The sequence below is a fragment of the Bombina bombina genome, chromosome 4 (genome assembly GCF_027579735.1).
Source record: "Bombina bombina isolate aBomBom1 chromosome 4, aBomBom1.pri, whole genome shotgun sequence".
Taxonomy (NCBI): domain Eukaryota; kingdom Metazoa; phylum Chordata; class Amphibia; order Anura; family Bombinatoridae; genus Bombina; species Bombina bombina.
This window is the reverse complement of record NC_069502.1, coordinates 1,056,708,416-1,056,720,733: the sequence shown is the minus strand read 5'-3', so window position 1 is coordinate 1,056,720,733 and position 12,318 is coordinate 1,056,708,416. Positions and strand designations below refer to the sequence as shown.

Here is a 12,318-nt window from a genome sequence, read left to right as displayed (position 1 = left end):
CAGGCTCGTAAATCTGTATCTCGAGAGATATATTATAGAGTCTGGAAGACTTATATTTCTTGGTGTCTTTCTCATCATTTTTCTTGGCATTCTTTTAGAATACCGAGAATTTTACAGTTTCTTCAGGATGGTTTAGATAAGGGTTTGTCCGCAAGTTCTTTGAAAGGACAAATCTCCGCTCTTTCTGTTCTTTTTCACAGAAAGATTGCTATTCTTCCTGATATTCATTGTTTTGTACAAGCTTTGGTTCGTATAAAACCTGTCATTAAGTCAATTTCTCCTCCTTGGAGTTTGAATTTGGTTCTGGGAGCTCTTCAAGCTCCTCCGTTTGAACCTATGCATTCATTGGACATTAAATTACTTTCTTGGAAAGTTTTGTTCCTTTTGGCCATCTCTTCTGCTAGAAGAGTTTCTGAATTATCTGCTCTTTCGTGTGAGTCTCCTTTTCTGATTTTTCATCAGGATAAGGCGGTGTTGCGAACTTCTTTTGAATTTTTACCTAAAGTTGTGAATTCCAACAACATTAGTAGAGAAATTGTGGTTCCTTCATTATGTCCTAATCCTAAGAATTCTAAGGAGAAATCATTGCATTCTTTGGATGTTGTTAGAGCTTTGAAATATTATGTTGAAGCTACGAAATCTTTCCGTAAGACTTCTAGTCTATTTGTTATCTTTTCCGGTTCTAGGAAAGGCCAGAAAGCTTCTGCCATTTCTTTGGCATCTTGGTTGAAATCTTTAATTCATCTTGCCTATGTTGAGTCGGGTAAAATTCCGCCTCAAAGAATTACAGCTCATTCTACTAGGTCAGTATCTACTTCCTGGGCGTTTAGGAATGAAGCTTCGGTTGACCAGATCTGCAAAGCAGCAACTTGGTCCTCTTTGCATACTTTTACTAAATTCTACCATTTTGATGTATTTTCTTCTTCTGAAGCAGTTTTTGGTAGAAAAGTTCTTCAGGCAGCGGTTTCAGTTTGAATCTTCTGCTTATGTTTTTTGTTAAACTTTATTTTGGGTGTGGATTATTTTCAGCAGGAATTGGCTGTCTTTATTTTATCCCTCCCTCTCTAGTGACTCTTGTGTGGAAAGATCCACATCTTGGGTAGTCATTATCCCATACGTCACTAGCTCATGGACTCTTGTTAATTACATGAAAGAAAACATAATTTATGTAAGAACTTACCTGATAAATTCATTTCTTTCATATTAACAAGAGTCCATGAGGCCCACCCTTTTTTGTGGTGGTTATGATTTTTTTGTATAAAGCACAATTATTCCAATTCCTTATTTTATATGCTTCGCACTTTTTTTCTTATCACCCCACTTCTTGGCTATTCGTTAAACTGATTTGTGGGTGTGGTGAGGGGTGTATTTATAGGCATTTTAAGGTTTGGGAAACTTTGCCCCTCCTGGTGGGAATGTATATCCCATACGTCACTAGCTCATGGACTCTTGTTAATATGAAAGAAATGAATTTATCAGGTAAGTTCTTACATAAATTATGTTTTTATCTTTATCAAAATATTCAGAACTTATCCTGCTCTGGAAACACTAACAGAACCACATCAGCTTACCGCAACGTTAAGTTGTGTTATTGGCGTGGCTCGCAGCTTGGTATCTGGTGGCAGGTGGTTTCCTGAAGGTCCAACACACATGCTACCTCTGTTGATGAGAGCGCTGCCAGGGGTGGATCCAAATGATTTCAGTAAATGCATGGTGAGTTGAACTTTCCGTTAATATTTTGTGTTTTTGAGAAGAAAAAAAGTGTGTGTGTATGTATATATTTATGTATGTGTGTGTGTGTGTATGTGTATATATATATATATATGTATATATATGTATATATATATGTATATATATATATATATATGTATATGTGTATATATATATATATATATATATATATATATATAAAATGAAGAATCATTTTTACAGTTTACCCTCAATATATATGTATCATTCATCAAATTAAAGGGCCATAATACCCAAATGTTTAAACACTTGAAAGTGATGCAGCATAGCTGTAAAAAGCTGTCTAGAAAATATCACCTGAACATCTCTATGTAAAAAAAAAAGATATTTTACCTCAAAAGTTCCTCAGTAGCCACCTCCCATTGTAAAGGATTTCTAAGCAGCATTTTAGTGTGTCTGTCCTGGGACATCTGAAAGGATGAGCATCGTGCACTCTCATATTATTTCACCAATCAGGTAAAGGAAGCTTACTATGAAATCTCATGAGAGTTAAGTCAAATCTCATGAGATCACAGTAAAAGAGTTCATGACCTCAGCACTGCTGATGCTGATTGGCTGCTGTTAATTTCTTCATTTTTTTAAAATTTTTTACCTGCAGCTGGGAGCAGCTGAGTATAACTTTTTACACAGAACTTACTCTGCTGAGCTGAGGCGATTGTGAGGTAAAATATCTTCCTTTTTTACAAAGAGATGCTCAGGTGATATTTTCCTGTCAGCTTTTTACAGTTATACTGCATCAGTTTCAAGTGATTTAGCATATGAGTATTATGTCCCTTTAATAGCCACGGAAGATGATTTATTTAAAAGAAATGTGTATTAAAATAATGCTTTTAACCTCTAAACAGATCACATTCCAGTTTATTGCAACATTTTCCACTTTGGTGCCTTTAGTCGATTGTTCGTCTGTGCTGCAAGAGAGGAACAATTTTTCTGAGGTAAGACTTGTGAGTCTAAATGGATCTCGACCGGGAACAAAGCTTTATTGTAAAGCTATAATGTGAAAAGCTTTACCTCGCCCAACTAGTTATCATTTCCCTTTACATCAGGTGGAGAGGGAGCTGTGCTCAGCAACTGCAGAGTTTGAGGACTTTGTGCTTCAGTTCATGGACAGGTAAGATCTGTCTGACATTAAATAAGCACCACATAGAGCGGAACAAAATAACATTCCTACAAAGAATCCATTAGGTACTAGAATTTTTGTTTTCTGTAGCCAGTAAAGTCTTTTGTAAAATGAAAGGGACATTAAACACCAAATCCTTTTTATAAGAATAGTATTGAGGTTATGCCCCACCTCCCTCTAGTCAAAGGTGCCACCATGTTGACATCTACCCTTCACATCATTCTAGTGCTGATGTGTTTACACATGTGCAGTAACTCTCCTTCAGATAACTGCAGTCTAACCTAGTTTTCGAAATGTCCGTGGTAGAAGAGTGTTTATTGTCCAGTTAAGTTTATTCTCTGCATCACATAATCATGTGCTGTGTATAGAGGCTGACACCATAGTGTGTGTGTGTTCTTTACGATAGAAATAAAAACTACAATTGTTTCTTTAGATATCTTTAAAAGCCTCTTGTTTGTTTTTGAGAAATCTTACTTGGAAGAATGTGTGTTTTTTTTTTTTATTTTTTTATATGACTTCCATTTAACTGTTGGAAACTAACACTTCAGCACTGGTTTGAAGCTGAAATAACTCTTGTACCATTGTATGCTACATCCTGGTGAGCTACCTATAGAAAACTGCCATTTGTTCTATAGATCTGGCAAGTCAGTCCCCTTTACTTCGAATATAAGTTCTCAGAGAGATGGGAATCTTAAAACTGTCCCTAAAATGACTGAATTAAATTACCTACAGTTTGTCTTATGTTTTGCCAAGTTAATTTTTTTTTTAAATGTATATGAGAGGAAAAAAATTCAAATAAAATCAATCTGTTTTACATAATATTCACTCTTCACAGAATTGTGAAAGCTACATTATTAAACTTTGCTCAGCATATGAGAGAATCCGAATACAATTATAGGGATATTTTCTTCCTAAGATCGGGAGAGTCCACAGCTTCATTCCTTACTGTTGGGAAATATAACACCTGGCCACCAGGAGGAGGCAAAGACACCCCAGCTAAAGGCTTAAATATCCCTCCCACTTCCTCATTACCCCAGTCATTCTTTGCCTTTCGTCACGTTAGGAGGTGGCAGAGAAGTTTCAGAAGATTTGTAGAGTCCTGATAAAGAGTATCTGCCCTTCGAGATAGGACTGGAGTTTTAAGTAGTCATGTCAACCTCTCGGTGAGAGTATTGATGAAAGTTAGAGTCTGGAGATGCAGGGAAAGATTTTCAGAGAAGCCATCCAGACTACTGCTAACCGCTCCTAAGCAATCAGTGTTGACGAGTTTCACTGCCTGCTTGCTCTCGCTCAAGTCCATGTCAGGAGCGCTACTATAACTTGAGAGGCTGTGTTCTGTTCCACAGCATGGATCCTGGCAATGTTTCAATTTTTACACATAAAACGCTATAACAGGGTCACAGTGTCGCTCCTTTATACCTTGATAGGATCCAGGGTTAATATCCTCTGAAGGGGGTTTATTGAACAGTTGGGGTTAATTAATCAGTGTATTAATTATTTACATGCTGCTTTGTGTGATTTTTTCCTGGCCTGATAGACTCTGTGTTATTGGCTGGCACAAAGAGGTTTCACATTTTAAGTTTCACTTTCATTTTTGAAACTGTTGCACAGCTCCTATTACTTGCTGTACTGTCTTGCACTCCATGTGACCGGGTGTGGTCTATGTTCTTTTTCTAAATCCCGACTGAGACTTGAACCTGAGGAGAGCATTTCCTCTGTTAGCTTTCTGGGTCTAGGAGGTGGTGAGTGCCCCAGGCATTGGGAGTATAAAGGTGCAGTTTTCTATCATAAAAAAACGTTTTTGTGTCCTGAGCTATGGAGGACTCTGACATGTTATAAGGTACTTCTTCTGTACTAAATCATACCTGTTTATATTGTAAGGAAGCCGTGGTTTTCCCGCCCACTCAATTATGTTCCACATGCCTTAACACCGTTATAAAGTCTAGGAAGGGAGACAAGCCTGCTAAGGCTCTTAGTTCCTCTAAGCCGTCTACCTCTCAGGAGTCGGCGTCCCGTGAGATTACTACCCTTGCTACATTATCCACTTCACATGCAGTTCCCCGTAGCACATCTAATCCTCCTTTCGGAGGGGGCCTTCTTCCTGCGGACTTTGCCGCACAGTTACAAATGGCGGTGTCTGCTGCATTACCTCGCTCTTACAAACGCAAGAGAAAGGTTAAACATAGCTCTTCTGACCCGGAGTCATCTAAATATTTATCGGATTTAGTAATTATGTCCCAGTTATCCGATTATGAGTTAACCTCTGTAGCTTCAGTTGATGAACTTTCTGGGTCGGAGTCCTTAGCGTCTAAGCCTCCTGCTGCGGAGGAACCGTTCTTTAGTTTTAAAATTGAGCACTTGCGTTTTTTATTAAAGGAGGTTCTGTCTACGTTAGAAGTTCCAGAGGCCGCGCTGCCTGAAGAACCTACGATACCTAAATTAGACAGTTAATGAAGACAGGAAAGTTCATTTAAATTTTCCTGTGCTGGTTAAGATGGCGAACATTATTAAGAATGAATGGGAAAAAATTGGTTCTTCCTTTTCCCCCTCGTCTACTTTTAAAAAGTTGTTCCCGGACTCTCAACTGGATTTGTGGGGCTCCATTCCTAAGGTGGATGGTGCTATCCCTACGCTTGATAAACATACTTCTATACCTCTGGAGGATAGTTCTTAGTTCAGAGAGCTGATGGATAAGAAAATGGAAACTTTTCTGAGAAAGATGTTTCAACATACAGGATTTTTGTTTCAACCGGTGGCTGAAGTTGCCGCGGTTTCCCGGAGCGGCTACCTACTAATGCGACTCTTTGTCGGAACTCATAGAGGTGGAGTCTCCCCTCGAGGATATTCAAGACAAAATTAAAGCTCTGAGAATTGCCAATTCTTTTATCTGGGATGCGAACATGCAAATTATTTGCCTACATGCAAAGGCCTCTGGCTTTGCAGTCCTAGCCCGCCAGGCGCTTTGGTTGAAGTCTTGGTCTGCGGATATGACTTAAGTCAAGATTCCTTTCTCTTCCATTCAAGGGAAAGATTTTATTTGATCCAGGCCTGGTTCTATTATTTCTACGGCCTTCCTAACGCAAGTTAAGAACAAGTCTAAGGGACGACAATCATTTAATTTTTGTTCTGAAAAATCCCAACGACAACAATCCTCCTCCAAGCCCGAGCAACCCAAGAGTACTTGGAAGCCGGTCTCAGTCCTGGAATAAGTCCAAGCAGAATAAGAAGCCTGCCGAAAACAAATCGGCAGGAAGGGGCGGCCCCCGATCCGGGATCGGATCATGTAGGGGGCAGACTGTCTCTCTTTTTAGACGCCTGGTTCAAGGACGTACAGGATCTGTGGGTCCTGGAGGTGGTATCTCAGGGATACAAGATAGGCTTCAAATCTCATCCGCCAAGGGGCAGATTTCTTCTCTCGAATCTGTCTACCAGACCCGAAAAGAGGGATGCCTTTCTAGGGTGCGTTCAGGATCTATCCTGCTTAAGAGTTGTTGTCCGAGTGCCTATAGAAGAAAGAGGTTTGGGGTTTTATTTAAACCTTTTTGTGGTCCCAAAGGAGGAGGGAACTTTCTACCCAATTCTGGACCTAAAGTGCTTAAACAAATTTCTCAGTGTTCCTTCCTTCAAGATGGAGACGATAAGGTCCTTCCTTCCTTCAGGAAGGCCCGTTTATGACCACTATAGATCTGAAGGACGCTTACCTTAATGTTCCAATCCACAGGGAACACTTTCATTTCCTGAGGTTTGTATTCCTGGAACAGTACTTCCAGTTAATTTCCCTTTCTGTTTGGCCTAGCTACTGCTTCAAGAATCTTTAAGACGATTTTGGGGGCTCTTCTTGCAGTAGCCCAATACTTGGACGATATTCTGGTGCAAGCACCATCATTTCGTCTTGCGGAAGAATTCTCGGAGTCTCTTCTCAGTCTTCTTTGATCACATGGATGGAAGATAAACTTGGAAAAGAGTTCTCTTATCCAAAGTACTAGGGTGGAATTCCTGGGTACTATAATAATCTACATCTATGAGGATATTTCTAGCAGACCAGAAACGTTGCAAGCTAACTTGGGCATGTCTTGCCCTCTGGACCTCCTGGAGTCCCCCTGTGGCTCAGTGTATGGAGGTTATTGGTCTCATGGTGTCCTGCATGGACGTCATTCCTTTTGCCAGGTTCCGTCTCAGACCTTTACAACTGTGCATGCTGAGGCAGTGGAACGGCGATCATTCAGATCTGTCTCAACAGATTGTATTAGACAGCTGGTCGAGAGAATAGCTCTCTTGGTGGCTCTGTCCAGGGACATGCTTCTTAAGACCATCCAGGGAGATTTTGACTACGGACGCAAGCCTATCCAAATTGGGTGCTGTTTGTGGTGCCAGGAACACACAGGGGTTGTGGACTCAGGAGGAGTCCTCACTCCCGATCAATATTTTGGAAGTACGGGCAATTTTCAAGGCCTTGAAAGCTTGACCACTTCTGGGTTCGTCCCAGTTTATCAGATTCCAATCAGACAATATAACCTCAGTGGCTTACATCAACCATCAGGTAGAACGAGAAGTTCCTTGGCGATGAGTGAAGTATCTCAGATATATCTTTTTCCTCCATTACCGCTTCTTCCTCGAGTGGTAGCCCGCATCAAGCAGGAGCGGGTTTCGGCAATCCTGATTGCTCCATCATGGCCGCGATGGACGTGGTTTGCGGATCTAGTGGGGATGTCCTAATCTCCTCTGTGGAAGTTACCTTGTCGCAGAGACTTGCTTATAGAAGGTTCATTTGTTCATCAAAATCTAGATTCTCTGAGGCTGATTGCGTGGAGATTGAACACTTAGTCTTAGCCAAGAGAGGTTTCTCTGAGAGTGTCATTGATACTCTTATTCAAGCTCATAAACCAGTTACTCTGCGTATCTACCACAAGTTGTGGAGGACCTACTTATTCTGGTTTAAAGAGCGTGTTTTTTTCTGGCACAGAGTTAAGGTTGCCAGGATCTTATCTTTTCTCCAGGATGGCTGGAGAAGGGCCCTTCTGCCAGTTCCCTGAGGGGACAGATCTCAGCCCTGTTGGTTTTATTGCACAAGAGGTTGGCTGAGCTTCCAGACGTGCAGCCCTTTGTTAAGGCTCTGATTAGGATCAGACCTGTGTTTAGATCTGGGGCTCCTCTTTGGAGCCTAAATCTTGTTCTTTGAGTTTTGCAACAGGTTCCATTTGAGCCTCTGCATTCCGTTGACATTAAATTGTTATCTTGGAAGGTTCTCTTTTTATTTACTATTGCCTCTGTTTCTGAGATCTCCGCTTTGCAATGTGAGCCCCCTTATCTGATTTTTCATGCAGATAAGACAGTTTTACGTACTAAATTAGGTTTTCTTCCTAAGGTTGTGTCAGATCGTAACATCAATCAGGAGATTGTGGTTCCTTCCTTGTGTCCTAATCCTTCTTCATTGAAGGAACGCTTACTTCACAATTTGAATGTGGTTCGCGCCTTGAAGTTCTATCTTCAGGCTACTAAAGTTTAGACAATCTTCCTCTTTGTTGCCTATTCGGGGTAGCGTAAGGGGCAGAAGGCTACTTCGACTTCCCTATCTTTTTGGTTAAGGAGTGTCATCCGCTAAGCTTTACGAGACAGCGGGACATCGTCGAGAGGATAACGGCTCATTCCACTAGAGCAGTGGCTTACTCTTGAGCCTTTAAGAACGAGGCCTCTATGGATCAGATTTGTAAGGCGGCTACCTGGTCCTCCTTACAACTAATAATTATTGGCCACTCTTGGACCACAGAGTCTAGATATAAATAAGGGGTGTAGACTAAGGGGAATTTTATCAGGGCCGCTTCAGGATCCATTGCAAATAAAATTACAAGATAGAAAATGCATGCACATTTATAGGTATCCCCTTTATATATAATTAAATAAGTAATAAAATATTGTCCCCATATAATGTACAGGGGCCTCTCATGGACCCCTTAAATGAAATCTTTGATTGAGAGAGATAGTTCTGGGGGGAAAATAGTCAATATACAGACCACTTTTGGGCCTCTATATACGACATAAAACATTATATCAAATAGTCTCATGTCTGTACTATGGGGTGAAGAGTTAGGGCTGCTTTTGGACCCTTGAGACATATTGTTGACCCAACAAATAACAAATAAGGCTCTTGAACCCTTAATACGTATACCTAATCTATAGATTGCGACCCAGTAATACTTTATGAATAGTAGGTATTATTATTATTTACACTGAACAGCTTAGAAACACAGGTATGCTAGCTTAAATTAAACAGTCTGTAATACTTAACTCAACAAGGTAGTGGGCAGAGTGTACAGTTATTATAGATGATTGGTCCAGCGCTGACCACAGGGTTGAGTGGTATTTGAGAGAGCACTGAGCTACATAAAAACTAATAAACCACTCTACGCTAAGATTTTTATGCCCAATAATAGTATTGAAACCAGTGCTTTACAGATATATATAAAATGTTTTCCTAGTAAGGAGCTTCGGGGAGAAGGATTACAGTAGAACCTACATGTATGGTGAAATAGACCATTTTCAAACCTGCAGTTATACGCAGCCTCTAAGTAAAGAATCAAGAACATTAGACTTGTGCCACATGTATAATACAAGTGGTCAATCAGATACTTATTTGAGTGAAACAGTTCACAAGGAGAGGTAACCTCAGCAGGTGTCTCTATGGAAACATGCTTTAGATTCCTGGGCAACATAACATCTTGTTCTCTATGGCAAAAGTAACGCTCAGAGAAATATGTATAACATTGATATGTATCTGTGGTTCACATCATTAAACTGCTCTGAGTACATAGCGCCAAACCAAGCAACTAACTGCAACGAAATGTAATCCTTATCCTAGTCTAGGCACATCATTTATAAAAGCAACATGTGTAGGAACAAAGCATATACAAAAATAAATCTGAATGTAAGAGCCGGTACATCATGTGTACGAACAGATGTACATATAATCGGGTCTCTTTTGTTCATTAAAAAGCGGACAGGACAGTGAACTGAATGTGAGTATTTAGTGTTGGCAGTATTTTCAGGTGTATGCCTATCACCGAGCCCGACAGCAAAGAAAGAAGGCCTCCTCCGCTTACCAACACCGGCTTTGAAGAATCTGCAGCGTCCCATTCCTTTCAGGAAATGGATTACAGTAAAGTCTGGCTTCCCTCTCAAGGCTCTGTGTTGCATGCGCCTGTGTTGAGCAGGACCGTTCTGTAGGCTAGTCTCTCTAAGAAGAGACTGCAAAATAACCTGCGAGAAAAAAATAAAGCCTACTAGCTTTAAAGGGGCATTCCGGTCAAAATTTAAATGCACATAGATTAGTTACATCTGTGAATAGAAACATATTTGCAATATACATCTACTGGCAAAAATGCTGCTAGTAAAAGTTATCACTGTTTCTTTTTAATGACACAATGAGACCACTGATCATCTTAATTACTATTGGGATATTCACCTCCTGGTCAGCAGGAGGCAGCAAAGAGCACCATAGCAAAAGCTGTTAAATATCACCTCCCCTCACTCCCACCCCAGTCATTCTCTTTGCCTACGTTAGTGCTAGGAAGTGGTAAAGTTAGGTGTTAGTTAAGATTCTTCAATGTTGGGTATATAGGAGCGCCAATGGCTAAGGTGTACCACAAGAGGTTAAATTTATCTCTACTACTAAGTTCTAGATGTGTATCAGAGCGGTTGGATATAATCCACAAGTTACGAATTGTTTAGTTAGTAACAATTCATTACACATTTATTAAAATACATATAATAAAACCAAACAAAGATAAAAAGATAAAAAATGAGACGAATTAAAACACTAATCGTCAGTAAGATATAAATTGTGTAAACTGAACCTGTAAGAACAGATACACCTTCCAGCTTATAATAGACTTCGATGTGATTATACACTTGCAGTGTGTATAGAGGTTGAGGAATAAGCTAAATTCTAAACATAGGGAACAGAATAAGTGAACAAAGTTAATGTACTCACAGATACGGGTTCCACATAAAAGGAATTGGAACCAACAAAAATTAAAATAGGTATTCTAATAGATCAAATTATATACTAAATTTCCCATAAAGTAGTGGATAAACAAAAATAAGTGATCAACAATGTGTGTTCACATAAATGGATAACAAATCAAAATCAAACTATACATGAAATTGGAAAAACGAAAAAAAAAACGAAATCGTTCTAATTGGATCAATACCGGTATGTCTGTGAAATAGCTTGAAAAAGAAAAAGGGGGGGGATATGAGGTAGGAGGGTAGGGTGACACAAATTAATGTGGTTATATAAAAAATATATAAAACTTAAAAGTGAAAAAATGCAGTGTTAGTGATCTATATATTGTAACAATGCTATTAGCAGTTGATTAACACTTCAGCAAAAGCGACTCAGCGGTCCAAGTAAAGTCCCAAACGCCACTGATAAATCACAATAAAAAGTCAATGGTAAATCCCGTTATAAAGTCTTAAAATATCCTGATAAGAACAGCAGTCCTTAGGTGTACAATTTTAATCCAGTGTCCTAGTCCGTTGTCAAGACAGAGACCTGTAAATAAAAGAAAGTGCACTAAACAAAAGGGCTTGTGGGATGAGGTCTATTGGTAATAGACTTACCCAAAAGCCGTGGTCCTGGATATATAATGAGCCTCACAAATCTTAGTTTCAAGTCGTCTTGAAAAAGGCCCTCTATTTAGGGACGAAACGCGTAGACGACTTGAAACTAAGATTTGTGAGGCTCATTATATATCCAGGACCACGGCTTTTGGGTAAGTCTATTACCAATAGACCTCATCCCACAAGCCCTTTTGTTTAGTGCACTTTCTTTTATTTACAGGTCTCTCTTGACAACGGACTAGGACACTGGATTAAAATTGCACACCTAAGTACTGCTGTTCTTATCAGGATATTTTAAGACTTTATAACAGGATTTACCATTGACTTTTTATTGTGATTTATCAGTGGAGTTTGGGACTTCACTTGGACCGCTGAGTCGCTTTTGCTGAAGTGTTAATCAACTGCTAATAGCATTGTTACAATACATAAAGTCTTTGCTGGTACCAGTTTTATCGTAATAGGATTGTGGAATACACATTGCCTTGTTTGGGTTATATTGTATCACATATTTATTTGATCACTAACACTGCATTTTTTCACTTTTAAGTTTTATATATTTTCTCCAACATAGGTGTGTCCGGTCCACGGCGTCATCCTTACTTGTGGGATATTCTCTTCCCCAACAGGAAATGGCAAAGAGCCCAGCAAAGCTGGTCACATGATCCCTCCTAGGCTCCGCCTACCCCAGTCATTCTCTTTGCCGTTGTACAGGCAACATCTCCACGGAGATGGCTTAGAGTTTTTTAGTGTTTAACTGTAGTTTTTCATTATTCAATCAAGAGTTTGTTATTTTCAAATAGTGCTGGTACGTACTATTTACTCAGAAACAG

The 12,318-nt window shown here is 39.7% G+C and overlaps 1 protein-coding gene across 1 annotated transcript in view; it reads left to right on the top strand.

Moving 5' to 3' along the window:
- Positions 1-12,318, top strand: part of PSME4 (proteasome activator subunit 4) — a gene marked incomplete in the record, with an annotated part of 938,614 nt that overhangs the window by 396,359 nt on the left and 529,937 nt on the right. Inside the window, 3 exon segments of the mRNA XM_053712692.1 lie at positions 1,527-1,713; positions 2,595-2,684; positions 2,796-2,860. Of these exon segments, the coding sequence (XP_053568667.1) occupies positions 1,527-1,713; positions 2,595-2,684; positions 2,796-2,860 (342 nt within the window).